Genomic DNA, 18,217 nt, shown 5'->3' on the forward strand with positions numbered 1-18,217 from the left:
AGCCTTTGGTGGCCCATCCACTGTTTCTCTATTTCAGTGGGGGTTTCCCTGCTTGTATCAGCTGAGCAAGGAATATACCATTCCTCTTCAACCGTATTTTCCGCCTGAGTTTTCCCGTGATAAGCAGCTGTAATAAAAATAATTTAGCTTATATCGACGAACAAACTGTTTTTACAACATTAGATATCCAAAAGATAGTTAAATGTCACCAGTGACGTTGTGAAAATTTTATTCGAGTCAAACACGCCCCGCAACCCGTGGAAGGTTCCAAAATGGCGACGGTTCCCGTCAGAGGGAAGTGAAACTTTCCTGTTTTTCTTTGCATTATCTGGATCGCCTAAGCCGTTTCTTCGACGTTTCTCGTCTCTTTACCGAGAACAATTCCAGCGGAACAGGTATGAGGGCGGTCAGTGCTTGAAACGAGCTGCTCGGTTCCGCGCTCCGTGTGTCTGCTCACCATATATCGCCGGGCTTCCTTCGAAGAAGTTCCCGTTGATGACTGAGCTCGCAGCGGCTGTTGTCTACAGCTCGTTCGGCGCTTAAGCTTCAGGTGAGACTGGCCGTTGGCCGCGTAGCTAGCTACACCACCGGGCACAGAGCGCCCGAATCCGCCCGGCTGGGCTTGTGTTCACGCGTCTCAGTTCTGAACGACAGGTCTGAAATCCAGCATTTCGTAACTTGTCGAAGTGGAACTGGATGTAGGTTGTGTTATTTGTCAGCAAATGTCCATGTCGGATCTGCTGTGCGTGCCATTTTATTTTCACCCGTCTCCAGTGACAGATGTCTCGGTGGCCTGCGGTCACTCATCGATCATGCACATTCTGTCCTCATTTAAAGTCCTCCTCGCTAAGCACCTGATAACAAAATATAGCTTTTTTCATGTCCCCCGTTCACCAGATTGTACGAGAATTATCCCATTATTGTAACATCTGAGTGACTGGTTTCATCAGCAGGTAGCCTCTCATCACTTTTTTAACAACACTGGTGCAATGTGAAATCCACTCACGATTTAATTTCATTAAACTTTAAATACGCAATGCCCACAAAGTGTCCACTTTCTATCCTTAACTGGTTTTAGTTCTTATCATTTCCTTGTTGCTGTATGACGAGCAGACATCCTGGCCAATCAGATGGAGAAGCTCCAGGACCTGAGCCAATCAGAGCTGCAGGAGCTCCTGGATAACGCGGAGAGGGTGGAGTCTATGGCTTTGGAGTCTGACGAGGTAAAAACGCTGCACACCTGGACGTCTCCATCAGCTTACCTCTGCTTTTCACTTTACAGGCCTTTCTGAATGGGAAACAGGCTTTAAGGGTAGTCTGGTACTTTTGATGTGATGTTTTGGTCACATACAGGGCGGCTGTGGTTGAGTGGTTAGAGCAGTCATCCTCCAATACAAGAGTTGGGGGTTCGATTCCACCAGCAGTCACATGCTGAAGTGTCCCTGGACAAGACACTGAACCCCTCATTGCCTCCGATGTGTGTCCCATCGGTGTATGAATGTGATAACGCTCTGATTATTCTTTGTATAGATCTAGTATAGAGCTGTATGAACGGGTAAATGAGGCACAGATTGTTGTAAAGAGCTTTGAGTATCTCGATAAGATAGAAAGGTGCTATATAAGTACAGTACATTTACATAGTTGCCAGTAGTTTAGTACGTCAGCCGTCGTATGAAATTGTTTTTATTAGGCGTTTACAGAGAGTAAATTCCAATCACTGGACAAACATTTACTGTAAATTTGCACAATAAGTTTGTCCTTACAGATAATTTCATAAAATAACTTAGATTTATTTATTTTTGAACGCTCATGGGATGTAACGATACGCACAAGTCACAGTTCAGTACGCACCTTTGTATGAGGATCACAGTTGGGTACAACAACAAAATACAGTGATGCCAAATAGTGCTTTTTTATTTTTATGTTTTTATTTTACGGACAGACGTTTCCAGAAGCAAAGGAGGGAAGGGATGCCTGAGATTGTCACCATTGTATGTTTCCATACAATGGTGAAATTAGTTCTCTGCATTTAACCCATCACACCTGAGATGCACCCAGGTGGAGCAGTGGGCAGCTATGAAAGTGCCCGGGGAGCAATTAGGGATTGGGTGTCTTGCTCAAGGACACCACAGCATATGGGCATGGTGGGGAGTTGAACATGCGACTTTCTGGTGCAAGTTGTCTGCCCTTCCGCTGCACCCTCTTGCTCCAAGAGATACCTAATTCTCTGAAACCCTCAATCTTCTCAGCCGGTTGAGAGCTAGTGCATGAAAATGATGCTTGACATCGAGGATGTTGAATAAATATACAAATGACTTCTAAAGTAGTTTTCAAAGTGTCACTTAAATTATACAACGGCTTGCCATACCTGCATCTCATCTCCATCTCCTGTATGCCAGCAATCACTATTTTAATGTTTAAACAGGTCACCAACCCTTTTTTAAGCCCAAGAACTCTGATCTCGGTCCTGAACAATGGCATGATCTATTCAGTGAAGTGTAATGGAGAAAGAAACCAAAATACTTTAAACTCAAGACCATTTATTTAAGATGACTCTGGCACAGTATTTAGGTTATGGCTTCTGTTTTAAGAACTGGAAATAACACATTCAGTTTAAAGTTGCTTTGAACTCAAACAAACACACAACACATGGCTTAGTTTCCATTTGCATTAAAACACTTTTCAGAATGTTTTTTTTTTATTAATTGGAAGAAAATGAGCACATTTTGTAATACACACAATGTCACTGGTTTGGCGCTTTTAAACATGCTTCAGGCAAGTTACAAGTTAACTGCAACTTAAACTGGTAACTGACAAGTTAAATCAGTCAGAAAGACACACCGGATTAACATGATCTGTTTGTATGTGTTAGCTGTATGAAGCCAAATAATTGAGTTTCACGATGACTATTGGTACAAATGTGGCTGCTGCTCGTAAAAAAAACAAAAAACACTAATTCTTTTGAAGGAATTCATAGTTTCCTCTGCAGGGTAGCTGGACTCTCCCTTAGAGACAGGGTGAGAAGTTCAGTTATCAGGAGAGACTTGGAGTAGAACCACTGCTCCTCCACGTCGAGAGGAGCCAGTTGAGGTGGTTTGGGCATGTCTGGCTCGGGGAAGACCCAGGACACACTGGAGAGACCACGTCTCTCGGTTGGCCTGGGAACGCCTTGGAGTCCTCCCAGAAGAGCTGGAAGAGGCTGTGGAGAGAGATGTCTGGACCTCCCTGCTCAAGATGCTGCCCCTGCAACCCGACTTCGGAACAAGAGGAAGATGATATATATCGATATGATCATATCGCCTGCCACCTTTCATGCCAGAGTTTTAAACCTAGAGGAAGAGAAGTGATGGACGTGTAGATGTTTTGGACAAACATGGGTGCTGTTGAGGTGCAGCTACAGGAGAGAAATGAGATGATGGTTCAGGGAGCAGCACCTGGTGGGACTGAGTGGACACAAGGTGTGGTGTGTTCCTAATCAGTGCTAAGACCTTTGGAGGCGCTTTGAGGAAAACCATTTCAAACCATTGCGCTGTGTACATCCCTGCAGAAGGAAGCCAAATAAACCTGTATTGAAATGGAAGACTGTGCTTGTGTATGCATGGGAACCAACCCATGACCAGATGTTTATGCTATTTGAAATATACTGGTCTATGATCACTGTCTAAGCAGTTTGATGTTGTGCTCACTGATATTGTGATGGCAAAAAGTTTGTAATATATTGTGCAGCTGTAATTGGCTGCACATTTATAACTGAGTAATGTTTGCAGTCAACCCAGTTCAAGATACGGTAGTAGCCACAGCCATCCAACCTTTGCTACACAAAAATGGCTAGAACTCCATCAATTTGACAGAAACTGAGCAAACGTGCGAGTGGTAGCAGCCAAGACTTTCACAGCACGTACGGAGGGCAAACACGGGCTGTGGCAGCTCAGTGCCACGGTCTTGTAATCCTGAGACTGCAGGTTCGAGCCCACGTTGCATCGTAGGGTGTCCTGTGTAAAACAAAGGCTAAATCTTTGCTGTGGCGACCTCTGCGGAAGGGAGCAGCTGAAAGAAAAACCACCTTTTGATTTCTAACCGATTGCAGGAGATCTCACATGAATTATTTTCAAGGTCGGAGAAAAAATACAACGTTGTCCTCTCATCTCAACATGATTTTAGTTTAGCACTGTCCTGAAAGGTGGTGGGGAATAGGCATACCTTTTTAAATAACTGCTTTAATATTTATCTTAGTTTACAACACAGCTGTTATGTAGGAATTAGAACGAACACTGTGACCTCATGACATTAGCTGTTCTTGTAGACTTGAGTAAATGAGTCACTTTGCATGCGCTGAGATTTGTAGGAAGGTATAACACATTCAGTAACAGAATCTAATTTAGTTTGAACATGATGCTTTATGCCCTGCTCTACATCCCATAGTAAGGCATTGCATAGAAAATTAATATTTCAACACGTTACATAAAGTTTTGTCCTAATGACTTTTCTCTCATCAGATTCAGAACATTCAGCTGGAAAGAGAGATGGCGCTGGCATCAAATCGCAGCCTGGCAGAGCAGAACCTGGACATGAAACCTCGTCTGGAGTCACAAAAGGAGGCGCTGGTGGCAAGATATTCTCAGCTGGAGGCCGTCAGAGAAACCTACAGACAGCACTGCTCCCTCAGAGGTAATGACAAGTGAGCCAAGCCCACACGTTTTCATACTTTAAATTAGAAACCGCACCTGTCATCATGGTTGAGCTTGGTCTATGTTTGTTCTAAACTTTTTCTGCTACACATCAGGAAAATAAATTACAAAAATACAGTAGGTGCCATTTCTTTCATATTTTAACAACCATTACAATTTTAAGATAATAAACGTTTCCACATGTGCTAAAATAGTTAAAATAATAATGTTATTCGAGTTTATCAAAATGTTTTTGAGGTTCAAGGCCTCTTACAATTAAATGCAGAGGAAAATTAATATAAAAGTAGATTACGAGGAACTTCACAACCATCCACCCCTCTCCTTGTTCATAAAACACATCAAAGGTTTTCATTTGTTTGTTACTTAAAATAAACTATTAACGTTGATGGTCGTGCTTCAGAATTTCAATGAGCGTTTTCAATTATTAAAATCCATCTGTTGTTTTTATCTGTTTCTTTCTTTTCGGGTCGCAGGGGTCACTGGCATCCACGTTCAGTAGTCCCTGTGTGAGAGGCAGGGGACAATGGACAGGTCTCCAGTCCATCACAGGGACACATTGAGACAAACGAGACAAACAACCATTCTGTCTCTCACACACGGGGACAATTTAGAGTTACCAGTTAGTCTAACATGCATATTTTTGGTCTGTGGGGGGAAACTCATGCATGGAGAGAAAACATGTAAACTCCACCCAGAAAGGCCCCCGGCTGGGATTTGAACCGACAGTCTGCTCGCTGAGAGGCAGCAGCTCTACTGTGCCACCGTGCCGCCCTATTAAAATCCTTTTAAAAAATGGCAACAAACATATAAGTCAATGGAAAGTTCCAGATCAGTTTTTCTTTTAAAGGAAACTGCAGATTGTTGAGTGGCTGCTTCATCCGTTGTTCATGCTGGAACGGGTCTTTTCTCAGAAACCTTCAGCCACAGCCAGTATGTCCTTACACACCTTGCATCACTACGACTTCAGCAGACACACTTTTATTGTTTATTCTTATCGTTGTTACTGGTTAATACTTGATTTTATTTCTACACTAATGTCCATGTCAAGTCATTGTTATCAGTTGTAAGTAGAGGTGTAATGATATGTCTAAGTCAAGGTATGGAACACACCTCAGTACCAGGTGATTGTTAAATATTTAAAAACCTGCAGGTTCTCCAAGTGCTGCTGTCTCTCCTCAATAATTTAAAGAGGTTTTCCAAACTGTTCTGACTCTTGTTGACAGCAGTCTGTCTTCTGCTCTGGTCCTCGTGAATTTCAAGCATGCAGTAGTCCAGCCTAAAAAAGCAGCTCCTGCAGTTCTTGCTAATTGCAGGCGTTTTTTTCAAAACTACCTTTTTTTTTCTAAAGTGATTGAGACAATAGTTTACAGTAGTCCCTCGCTACTTCACGGTTCGTTTATCGCGGACTCGCTCTATCGCGGTTTTTCAAAATAAGAGTGAACATGACGCACAACTGGCTGATTGATGGATGAGCCGCACGATCAGCATGGAACTTTTATTTAAAATAGATTGTTTTAAATTATTTAGCATGTTGTTCTAGAACCTGAACAGGTTCTAGAACAACATATGCTCCCATCTAGACGTCATCTCTTTCAGGGAAGACCCTGCATTTTTCAACACGATAATGCCAGACCACATTCTGCAGCAATCACAACATCATGGCTACGTAGGAGAAGGATCCGGGTACTAAATGGCCAGCCTGCAGTCCAGATCTTTCACCTATACAGAACATTTGGTGCATCATAAAGAGGAAGGTGCCACAAAGAAGGCCCAAGACGATTGAACAGTTAGAGGCCTGTATTAGACATGAATGGGAGAGCATTCCTATTTCTAAACTTGAGAAACTGGTCTCCTCTGTCCCCAGACGTCTGTTGATTGTTGGAAGAAGAAGGGGGGATGCCACACAGTGGTAAAAATGGACTTGTCACAACTTTTTTAGGATTTGTTGACGCCATGAAATTTGGAAACAACAGATTTTTCCCTTAAAATGAAACATTCTGTCAGTTTAAACTTTTGATCTGTGATTTGATATATAGATGGATAGGGATGGATGGATAGGGATGGATGGATAGGAAGGAAGGAAGGAAGGAAGGAAGGAAGGATAAGATAAACTACTTGTACTACTATTCCTACTTCGCAGTTTTTCACTTATCGCGGGGCTTCAGGGTAAGGATCCCCCGCAATACATGAGGGACTACTGTATTTCCATTTCTCCAACACCCAAAACTGTTCAATGTAACGGACTTGTATCGTTCACAGAGAATGAATAAAGGACTGTCATTTCTGTATAGCTCACCATTACATTACTGAACCTTCTTGTGATTAACAGCTTGTGACGTCACATTCTGTGGTAACTCTGAGAGAACTCATCCAGATGAACAGAACCAGTTTTTTGTGCTGTTTAAATGTTATTGTCTCGCTCTTAGTCTCTTGTGTTCTCCTCTTCAGATGGGATGATGGGTCAGGTCTCTCCAGAGGCATTATTCCCAAGACTACAGACTGAGAGTGAGAAAACGGATTCTGAGTCGGAGGTTAGTGCTCAGCCCATGGTGGCTTTTTAGGCCTAAAATGACACTTTTTTTGCAGCGTTTTTTTAATGTTCCTATCAAAGTTGCAGTTTCTCAAAGCTTTTTTATTTTTATTTTACTAAAACATAGCATAATGGACAAAGAAATTCATTAAAAAATAGCTGCAAGTACCTTTTTTAATCAAGGCCCATGATTTGTTTAGAAATGATGTTTAAAGTGCTTGTGTGCACATAAAATGAGGGTGCCTCTTTATGAAAACAGAGGTTAAGAAAGTTGGATATCCTGTCTAACCAGTCAGAATATTTAGATTCCAGTCGCTGTAGGTCCCGCCCTTCTTCTCCGTGTCTGCAGCACTGTGTGGGTGGAGTTTTCATTGCCGCCATGAGGAGGAGAGTGCTAAGCTGCGCAGTGTGAGAGTCTGTGAAGTTTAAGACAGAAAAAGTACTGGATACAAACTTATAACAAATGGTTTTTGCAGGTAGCTTTACCAGTTATCAGCTGACTTCTGAGCTGGAAGTAGTTGGAGTGAGTAAACAGACCGGAGTTTCAGTTTTCTGACGATGTTAAAGAGCACTGTTCGAGCTAACTTGCTAGCCTCGTTGGCTTTTATTTGCTGTTGATTTCCTGAAAGTTTCATCTCTTCTTTCAACTGAAGGTAATGTCTAAAACATAGTGTGTGTGTATGTATTTATATATATATATATATGTGTGTGTGTGTGTGTGATATATATACAGTGGTGCAAAAAAAGTATTTAGTCAACCACTGATTGTGCAAGTTCTCCTACTTCGAAAGATGAGAGGTCTGTAATATTCATCAATGGTACACTTCATCCATGAGAGACAGGAAATCACATTGTAGGATTTTTAAATAATTTATTTGTAAATTATGTTGGAGACTAAGTATTTGGTCAGTAATAAAGTTCAACTAAATACTTTGTAACATAACCTTTGTTGGTAATGACAGAGTTCAGAGGTTTCCTGTAAGTCTTCACCAGGTCTGCACACTGTTCTTGGTATTTTGGCCCATGCCTCCGTGTAGATCTCCTCTAGAGCAGTGACGTTTGGAGGCTGTTCCTGGGCAACACAGACTTTCAACTCCCTCCACAAACTTTTTATGGGGTTGAGGTCACTCCAGGACCTTGAAATGCTTTTTACAGAGCCACTGCTTCGTTGTCCGAGCCGTGTGTTTGGGATCGTCATCATGCTGGAAGATCCAGCCACGTTCCATCTTCAATGCTGTCACTGATGGAAGGAGGTTTGGGCTTAAAATCTCACGATACATGGTCCTGTTCATTCTTCCCTTAACACGGATCAGTCGTCCTGTCCCCTTTGCACAAAAACAGCCCCAAAGCATGATGTCTCCACCCCCATGCTTCACAGTAGGTGTGGTGTTCTTGGGATGAAACTCAGCATTCTTCTTCCTCCAAACACGACAAGTTGAGTTTTTACCAAAAAGTTTTATTTTGGTTTCATCTGACCACATGATGTTCTCCCAGTCCTCTTCTGGACCATCCATGTGCTCTCTGGCAAACTTCAGACGGGCCTGGACATGTCCTGGCTTCAGCAGGGGGACACGCCCGGCACCGCAGGATTTGAGTCCCTTTCAGCGTAGTGTGTTACTGATGTTACTTTGGTCCCAGCTCTGCAGGTCATTCATCAGGTCCCTCCATGTAGTTCTGGGATTTTTTACACACCGTTCTCATGATCATTTTGACCCCACGGGATGAGATCTTCTTGGGGGCCACGGATCAAGGGAGATTATCAGTGGTCTTGTATGTCTTGCATTTTCTTACAAGTGCGCCCACATATCCTGATGCATGCTCAATAATCCAGGTAGAAAAATCTAAAAAAAGTTAAATCTGGTCCTCTGGACATTCAAAAAAACAAAACAAAGCAAATCAACAAAAAATGTAGAAACGTTTCGTCTCTCATCCGAGAGACTTCTTCAGTCTGAGGAGCTGTACTCAGCTCAGTCTCTTAAATAGCACCTTCTCAGAGTGGATCAACCAGTTTGCTGCTGACAACCAAAACCAGCTGATCACATGCTCAAGAAGGACCATCAGCCTAACAATGGGTCATTAGCATCAACAGCCATCAGGTGCTAATGATCCATTGTTAGGCTGATGGTCCTTCTTGAGCATGTGATCAGCTGGTTTTGGTTGTCAGCAGCAAAACTGGTTGATCCACTCTAAGAAGGTGCTATTTAAGAGACTGAGCTGAATACAGCACCTCAGACTGAGGAAGTCTCTCGGATGAGAGACGAAACTTTTCTACATTTTTTGTTGATTTGCTTTGTTTTGTTTTTTTGAATGTCCAGAGGACCAGATTTAACTTTTTTACAAGTGCTCCCACAGTTGAGTTATTCACACCAACCTTCTGCCTGTTGTAGATTCACTCTTCTCAGCCTGGTGCAGGTCTACAATTTTCTTCCTGGTGTCCTTCGACAGCTCTTTGGTCTTGGCCATGGTTGAGTTTTGAGTCTGACTGTTTGAGGCTGTGGACAGGTGTCTTTAATACAGATAACGAGGTCAATTGGGTCCATTAATACAGGTAACGAGTGGAGGACAGAAGAGCTTCTTAAAGAAGAAGTTACAGGTCCGTGAGAGACAGAAATCTTGCTTGTTTGTTATTGACCCAATACTTGTTTTCCACCATAATTTACAAATAAATTATTAAAAAATCTTACAATGTGATTTCCTGTCTCTCATGGTTGAAGTGTACCTATGATGAAAATTACAAACCTCTCATCTTTCTAAGTAGGAGAACTTGCACCATCAGTGGCTGACTAAATACTTTTTTGCCCCACTGTAGATATGAACTAAGAAATATGCTAAACTAAGAATACGCTAAACACTAATCGTACAAAAACAATACTCCAAACAGCAGCTGCACGAACATGAGTCTGTGTGAGCAGGTGAGTACGTATGAACACAGCAGCATGAAATCAATCAGCAGCACAAGATTCATCCTGTGCTCTGTCAACGTGTGGCATGGAGGCTGCACAGCTGCAGGGAAAAGGGAAAAAAGCTTTGCAGAGAGTGGTGAAGGCTGCACAGAAGTCTGCTGGAGTCGGCCTCCCCACCATCAGACATCTACACCTCCACATGCAGGAAGAGGGCCACCTGCATCATGAAGGACCACCCTCACCCTGTTAGACTCATGAATCCCTAACCAGAACAATCACTGTAATGCCACTTTAAATGGTGACATGTCACTTTATACAGGTCCTTCTAAAAAAATTAGCATATTGTGATAAAGGTCATTATTTTCCATAATGTAATGATAAAAATGAAACTTTCATATATTTCAGATTCATTGCACACCAACTGAAATATTTCAGGTCTTTAATTGTTTTAATACTGATGATTATGGCATACAGCTCATGAAAACCCAAAATGCCTGTCCCAAAAAATTAGCATATCATGAAAAGTTTCTCTAAACAAGCTATTAACCTAACCATCTGAATCAACGACGTAACTCTAAACACCTGCAAAAGATTCTTGAGGCTTTTAAAAACTCCCAGCCTTGTTCATTACTCAAAACCACAATCATGGGTAAGACTGCTGATTTCTTACCCATAAGCTGCTGTATTCATACCCATCTGCTCACAGCAGACTCATGTTCAGGCTGCTGTTTAATACACTGTTAAAAAAACGCGCTAATTTGGAGGGGTTAGCATATCTGAAAACTCACCAGACTTTATCCAAAATTGTCCCCCGCTTGAAATTTTAGTATTTTAATGGAACCAAAAGTGGGCGTGGCCAAACTGCTCTGCAGTGCCTCCTAACGTGAGATAGGACAAAGTCGTACAGAGCTGAAATTGGGTACATAGGTAGAACCCCCTGAATCAAGAAAAAGTCTCTTGGAGGTATGCCCTAAACCCAACAGGAAGTCGGCCATTTTGGGTCAAAGGGTCATTTTTGGCTGTTTTTCACTTTTCATGTGGCGAATTTTAACTAGCTCCTCCTAGTTATTTTGAGTGATTGCCTTCACACTTGGTTGATATGCCCTTAAGACATGAGGAAGTAAAAGGTTTTTTTTTTAATTGCGTTTTCATATATGTTAAAGGGGCGTGGCCCGGCCTCAAAGTTGGGCTTCACGCCATAAATTTCCAAACTTTATAACTTTCACACAGAAAGACTGAAATGCACCAAACTTCGCATGAGTCATCCCTGTCAGATGCCTGATGATCCTTTGTGGTCATAATCTGACATCATCAAAGCCTCGCCCCCTCAGAACAGGAAGTCACTTTTTTGCTTGGAACACTCCTTCACGGACACCCTTGACCTAATCAGGATGATCCTGTGTTAGAAGACCTATAACAAGTTGGTCTGACTTGCTTTAAAGCGCAAGCCGTTATTTCTGGAGGTTGTGGGCGTGGGGGTTGCACCACCTTGCTGCCCTGCCAAACATCTACATAACTGAAATTATTTTACAATTATTTACCAATAAATATTACCCAGTCTTGTCTAGGTCATGTGACTGGAAGTCAAATGGTACCGGTAGAATGTGGTAAATATTCATTAAATTAGTACCATTGATTTTTTTTATTGGTAAACACTTCTGCTAACAACTGGTGTCTTTAAATGTACTTTCTAAATAAATTTGATGTGATTTCTGCTCAGCAAAGAGCTCATAGGAGAAGGACGGGGGACGAGCCCCTCCCTCCCCAACGTCTCCTCAGTTCTGTTTAATGCCCTTGTTCAAGCTTAAATGAGACACTGGTATTTAAACACCAGGGAGCCAATGGAGAGAAACTAAAACTGGAGAGATATGATCTCTCCCAGTAACTCCAGTTGACTCTGGCAGCAGCATTTTGGATCAACTGAAGAATCAAAATTGTGGGTGGGGTGGGTGAAACACCCACACTTGCCCCCACCCTCATTCGCCCCACTCTGGGCCCATGAGCAAGGCCCTTAACCCCCACCATGTGCTCCCTAAACAGGTCTCTCTTGAAAATGAGTTCTCGTGGCTCAATGAGACTAACCTGGATAAATAAAGGCTAAATGAAAAAAAAAAAAAGTATTTGTACACCCAGATAACAAACCATTGCAGTAGTCCAGTCTAGACGTGACAAATGCATGAACCAGTTTTTCTGCATAGTTCATTCCTGCGTCATCAGGCAGATGCCAGCTCTCAGAAAATCAGATCAGTTTTGGTTGCGATGAGCTGGCTTCCATAAATTCAAGCTGCTTGAACTAGAATCATCTCTTTCTGAGTATCCTGATTCATGCTAATAAGCCAGGGAGAAAATTCTAACAAAGTTAAGCCAGGTTCACTGGACAGATAAAAAAAAAAAAAAACTTGTTCAAAAGTTTTGATTTTTAATCCAAAAGACTTTGTCAGTCTGAAAGTCTCAGACTCGTCAAAATCTTGTCTCAGATTCTCTTTCTGCAATTTCTCCATGAAAGAGAGAAAGCAGGTAATCCCTGAAATTAAGCTGCATTTATGCAAAGTCTTCCTTGTGAAATGGACTGTACTTATATCGTACTTTTTTGTCCTATCGTGACACTCAAAGCTCTTTACAACAGTCTGTGTCCTCATTTACCCATTCATACAGCACTCTCTATACAGAGAATAATCAGAGCTTTATCACATTCACACATCGATGGGACACACATCAGAGGCAGTGAGGGGTTCAGTGTCTTGCCCAGGGACACTTCGGCATGTGACTGCTGGTGGAATCGAACCCCCCATTCTTGCATTGGAGGACGACTGCTCTAACCGCTCAGCCACAGCCGCCCACACTCTAAACCACTCTCCAATGAACAATCTACAGACATTATTCTGAAGCAAGTTGCCTAATAAGTTACAATCTCTCTGTTTGCTCACTTCCGGCATGACACAGTGCCCCCGGAGACCTTTGTGGGTGAAAAGGGGATCTTTGGAGGAAGGTGCCGGACATCTGTTGGGTTATCTGAATGGAACGTGGAGTGAGCTGTGATGCACTGGAAGCACATGGAAAAAACTAAACTCTAATTTAGGCCTGTCGCGATTAACTAATTTTGCTGGGTAATTTGTTGTCTCAGAAATTATTGCGATAAACTATAATATTGTTTGAAATTTGACAATAATTAGTAATTGTAAAATTTAAAAATAAATTTTTAATTTGTTTTGCGTTTAGTACCATTTTTCGACCACCCAATGGCAGTATAAGACTGTTTGAATCGAAGGACGGATACTGAGGGAGTGAGCAGCGTGTCTCTTTAAGAAAAATAGGATGGAGGCTCTTTGGAGCTTTGACAGGAAGGAGTTGTTTTCCTAATGTCGGCCTGTTAGCTTGGCTCTTAGCTTAGCTTCTCAGCTTAGCTGCTTTTAATCAAAATCAGAATGAATCAGAATAAGCTTTATTATCATTGCACCGAGATACAACGAGAACACGTACGTACAGTCGTCAGAAAGATGGACGTAGTGCACAAAGCTGCTGCTAATTAGCACAGCCCTCTTATTCTTATTCAGAATAATATTTTTGCTTAGATGAGCAAAGGGAAGAAAACATGAGGAGAGACGGTATAAAAAAAAAGATCTCTCACACCGTGTCCTAGACAGGGCACGATTTGAGGCATCAAATAAAACCTATCACAGCAAAGCAACATAAACAGACGTTCTACATGAACATATAGGCCGGGGAAGACATTGAATTTTAAGGGAAGGTCGTAGCATAGTCCAGAGCCGCCCTCTCAGCCATTGTCCAGATAAGAGGTGTTAGTTATCGTCAGCTCAACTGAGGTTCCGTCACATGTCCACGGCCTTGGGGAAGGAGGGGTGAGGAGAGAGAGATGAAGCATTTGTGTTCTTTTCAAAACATGCCAGGATGAGTTAAGTCCGCCATCAAGGCCACAGTTTGGGTCAGGCAGAACTCATAAATTGCCGTTTCTGCCTTTTAAAGTCTCGCTGGTACATTTCTCTGATGGTGACTCCAAACAGCCGAATTGATTCCTTACACCGAAAGTCGAGCTCACAGCTTCTCCAAGATTATTCCCAATCATTCATGGGTGCTGCCAGAAAGTTCACAGTCCTGATAACAGCTGCTCCATCGCTGATGCAGCTCCACATAATTCAGTCTGAGTGCTGCCAAGCTTCGACTCATCCACACGAGTTTGTAGACAATCCAGATTTCACCAGCCAAACAGCAGAATCCAGTTGTCATCATGAATCCACTTTGTTTCCATCAAGGTAAGGGGGTCCTCCTTACCCTGACTCCTGTCGGGAGAAGTTGATCGATTTTTTATGAGAGACCAGCTGATCCTTCGAATTAGGAAGGTATGCAGGAAAAAAAGTCTCTTTAAGGATTCACAAGACAAGAGAGCAAGCAGGGAAGCAGGGGGGATGGAGCACAGGGAGACACGTCTGTCTTCACCGGAGCACAGAGAGTAAAACGATCCAAAAACGCGATTTTAGACGGTTAAAACAGATTTTAAAACGAACGAAGAAAGGGACGGGTCAGTGAAGAGCACCGGAGTTGAGCCGTGTCTTCAGTAGAAAGAGACGCACGAAGAAACGATAAAACCAATAAATGAAAATGAGTTCTATAATTTTCATTTATCGTGCGATTAACTGATTTATTGTTTTATCGTGACAGGCCTACTCTTACTTAATAAAATTCAGACAACTAAATTATTGTCTCTCAAAATATATTCTTTTGTCACAATGTAGGTTCATGCGAAGAGCAATGTGTTGTATAACATGTCTGTGTTTGTGTTTGCTGTTAAACTGTTACCAAGGTGACCACCTTGTGTGAGTGTTTGTTGTAGAAGTCTGGATATTATGTGTGAATGACAGAGAATAGCAGCAGCAGCGTGTTTCAGTTCACATCAGTAAACCTTATTTATCACTTGTCTGCAGGCTCTGGCTGATGAGTTTCTGGATGGCTCTTTGCCGTTAGACTCCTTCCTCGAGCGTTTCCTACTCCTGCGCTCACTTGCTCACAAAAGACGTGTGCAGATGGAAAAACTCCAAGAAATTTTTCGGCAGAGGAATGAATGCAATCCCACCACGATGACATCATCAGCAGGCACCAACCTGAACCCTGTCGTCACACCGCCACCATGGAACCAACAAACGACAACGGCAACAACGACAAATCAACAACAACCGAACTCCAAACCACAGCCAGCCCCCACACCTGCAGGGGGGTCCACTGGGCTGCCCTATAGCCAGTACCCTGTTTCTCCTCCCAATCCCCCTTCTGCAGTGGCAGCAGTGGGCTCCGTCCCAGTGCCAAACAATCCCCCATCACAGTTCACCCCTTACCCAAGTTCTGGCTCATCTTTCACTCCATCATCAAGCTATTCTGGGCCTAGGCCTGCTTTCCTGCCTCCTGCTGCAGTCACATGCCCGTACCCAGCCCAGCCCTCCTTCCCTACCCCCCACCCTGGCTCTGCATTTGGCCAGTACACCCCAAGCAATCCCAACAGTGGTGCTGCACCATATCCAGCTTCTTACTCTTATGGGGGGTACAGCTACCCAGCTGGGCCACCCTATTCCAGTTCCCAGTCACCATCAGGGAGGCCCATCTACAGACCAGGATATGGAGTGTCTCAGCCGTACTCCTGAAGGCGCTGCTGCTGCTCCACTTCACCAATTCTTCCTTTCTTTTCTGTCTCACAGTCCCCCATGCCCCCCTCCCCCTTCCATTGTTCCTTCAGCTTCTAACCTGCTTCCTCCTTTCACTCATGTTCTTACTCCATAGATCTCGTGCTTTACTTAACTTTGTTGCACTATTTGATTATATGAGTGTCAATCAGCTCTCCCACACTAGTCTCAGGTTGTTGCATTACATTTAAGTGTGAAAATGTGTGTTCTGTGGTTCTTCATTCTCTCCCCTGCAAGCTCTACCCTTCTGTGTGTTACATGACACAAGTGAGGCGTTGTAACACTACAAACGGTGTGAAACACCTGTCGTCACGTTGTTCTTCATGACGGAACACCTTTGTTGTGAACATAGAAACAATGAAAACTGTAAAGTAGATAGCACAAAGATGGCTTCTGTGTAGTTAAAGGAGGCGGCCTGAGCCCTAGCTGCCTGTTAGTTGGTAGATGAATGCCTTGTGGACGGAGGAACTTACAGGAACTTCACGAATCATGAACACTTTTGATTTGATGTTCACAGGAAGCAACGTTTTTATTTACATTTTGATGTTTCTCATTACAAAAGTGTCAATCATAAGAAAAAAAATTTCCCTTTGGTGATTTAAAAAAGTCAAATCACGTGAAAAGGATTGGAAACTGTTTATGGATCAGTAGTTTTTAAAGGAAAACCTGTTTCTCTCTCGACTGATTTGAAAACAGCCAGATTTTTCACCTGTATGAAAATACAACAATTTGACAGAATTCCCCAAAACTTCTATTCGTGTTTTTGTTGCAGGTGACCGACGTCTGGTGTTCTGTCAAACTCCTTACCTGGTTCTGCTGATCGTTGGTCTGTTTTATCAGTGGCTCCCAGAGACACCTCAGTGTTTCAGTGAGCTGTGCTGCGTTCACCTTTCCTCCTTTGTCTGATTAAAATAAAAATAAATCTAAAAAAACTGGAAGAATTTTGAAATATGCCAGAAAAGATGAGAGTTGCTCACAAACTCACCTTTGTTGGGATGAAGTGTGTGGAACGGCGTGCTCAGCACGAGCTCCACCTCCAGGACTTTGTCTCTCCATGCGAGTCCATTCTCAACGTTAAACTACTTCTGGATGAAGCTTTAAGGAACATTCCCATTCATGCAATCTACAAAATATATATTTAGCTTCTACCTGAAAATGTTTCTAGCTTCCTTTTATTTTAAACAAGTTGGTCATGTTTCAAACTCTTACACCTTTACTGAATTTAAAATGTGACACCTGTCCAAGGCACAGTTGTAGTCCTTTACCTGATTACGTCCAGTTTTTCCTCATGATGATTGTTTTTGGCAGCTGGAAGATTTTTCACTTGTCTTGGATCTTCTGGAGAAGAATGAAACGTTTTGTTGTGGCAGCAGTCAAGCTGGTGTCATCGGGCTGCGACTAGTTGTTGGACAGCATTCAGAATCAGCTTTATTGCAACCAACAGCCCGTCTGAGAAAACCTGAACAGACGTGGGGAGACCGAGACTCCTGAAGAGGGAGCAGCCGAAAGAAGAAATGTCCAGCTCTAAAACCACTCTGATAATAAAGAACTACTGAAAAACTGTTGCAAATCTGCCTATTCTCATTTCTCAAATGTGGACCACCAAGTTATGTGCACAGCCAAGTTTGACCGGCCGTGCACACAGAAATGTGCTTTTCTGACGCTGGCTGCTCTGAACTTGGTCTCTCTGCTGGTCACGGCCACAGACTGAGTTCAGTGAGACCACAGCCACAACTGTCTCGCAGCCGAGTCGAGCAGCGGCAGCTCGGTGCGCTCTCGCCCCTGAACGTCGGTCTCTGCAGGGGGAGCACGTCTAACTCCGAGAAACGCCCGTTTAAAAGAACAGTTCTACACCACCTCACTCTTTTGCACAGAAGACTTCCCACATTTGAGCCAACGCAGACGGGGCATGTTCGTTACAACGCCGAGTTGTAAAAATGAATCGTGTCATACCTGGTCAGAGTAAACATCTGCTGCGAGTAATGCTGTGTAAAAATCCACAACACCGTGTTTATTGACTAGAATGTTATAGATTTTTATTGCTGTTAATTTAATTTTTACATGGGTAATGATGCTTTCTCCTTGGTCATCCGAACAGATTTTGCTCTGTCTAATGCAGGTAAGATGCTGACTGCTCAGAACGATTTCTCCATTTATAACCATTTGAATGATTACTTTAAATAACGTACACTGAGATAAACACAAGTCCACTACACATGAAGTTTGATTCCTTACAGTAAAAAACTGCCCAGTGGGTCAGAGGTGTTAGTTTTTGGTGGAGCAGACCCTGATCCAACCACATTTCTGCTGTCTTTAACACCAAGTTTTATATGAACGGTTATAAAATCTAAGATTAAACTTGTGTGACCTCAAGGTAGCTGGACTCAAAAGAACTTCTCCCCAATT

At 42.8% G+C, this 18,217-nt stretch overlaps 1 protein-coding gene across 1 annotated transcript; it reads left to right on the top strand.

Moving 5' to 3' along the window:
• The first annotated feature begins 265 nt into the window (after window positions 1-265).
• On the top strand, window positions 266-16,315 carry vps37c (VPS37C subunit of ESCRT-I). The gene is made up of 5 exons (XM_037690633.1): window positions 266-550; window positions 1,114-1,223; window positions 4,497-4,668; window positions 7,137-7,219; window positions 15,062-16,315. Exons 2-5 carry the CDS (start codon window positions 1,131-1,133, stop codon window positions 15,770-15,772), a joined length of 1,059 nt encoding a protein of 352 aa, XP_037546561.1. The 5' UTR covers window positions 266-550; window positions 1,114-1,130; the 3' UTR covers window positions 15,773-16,315.
• The last annotated feature ends 1,902 nt before the right edge of the window (window positions 16,316-18,217 follow it).

The sequence above is a fragment of the Nematolebias whitei genome, chromosome 16 (assembly GCF_014905685.2).
Source record: "Nematolebias whitei isolate Nwh7 chromosome 16, NemWhi1, whole genome shotgun sequence".
In the NCBI taxonomy this organism is placed as follows: domain Eukaryota; kingdom Metazoa; phylum Chordata; class Actinopteri; order Cyprinodontiformes; family Rivulidae; genus Nematolebias; species Nematolebias whitei.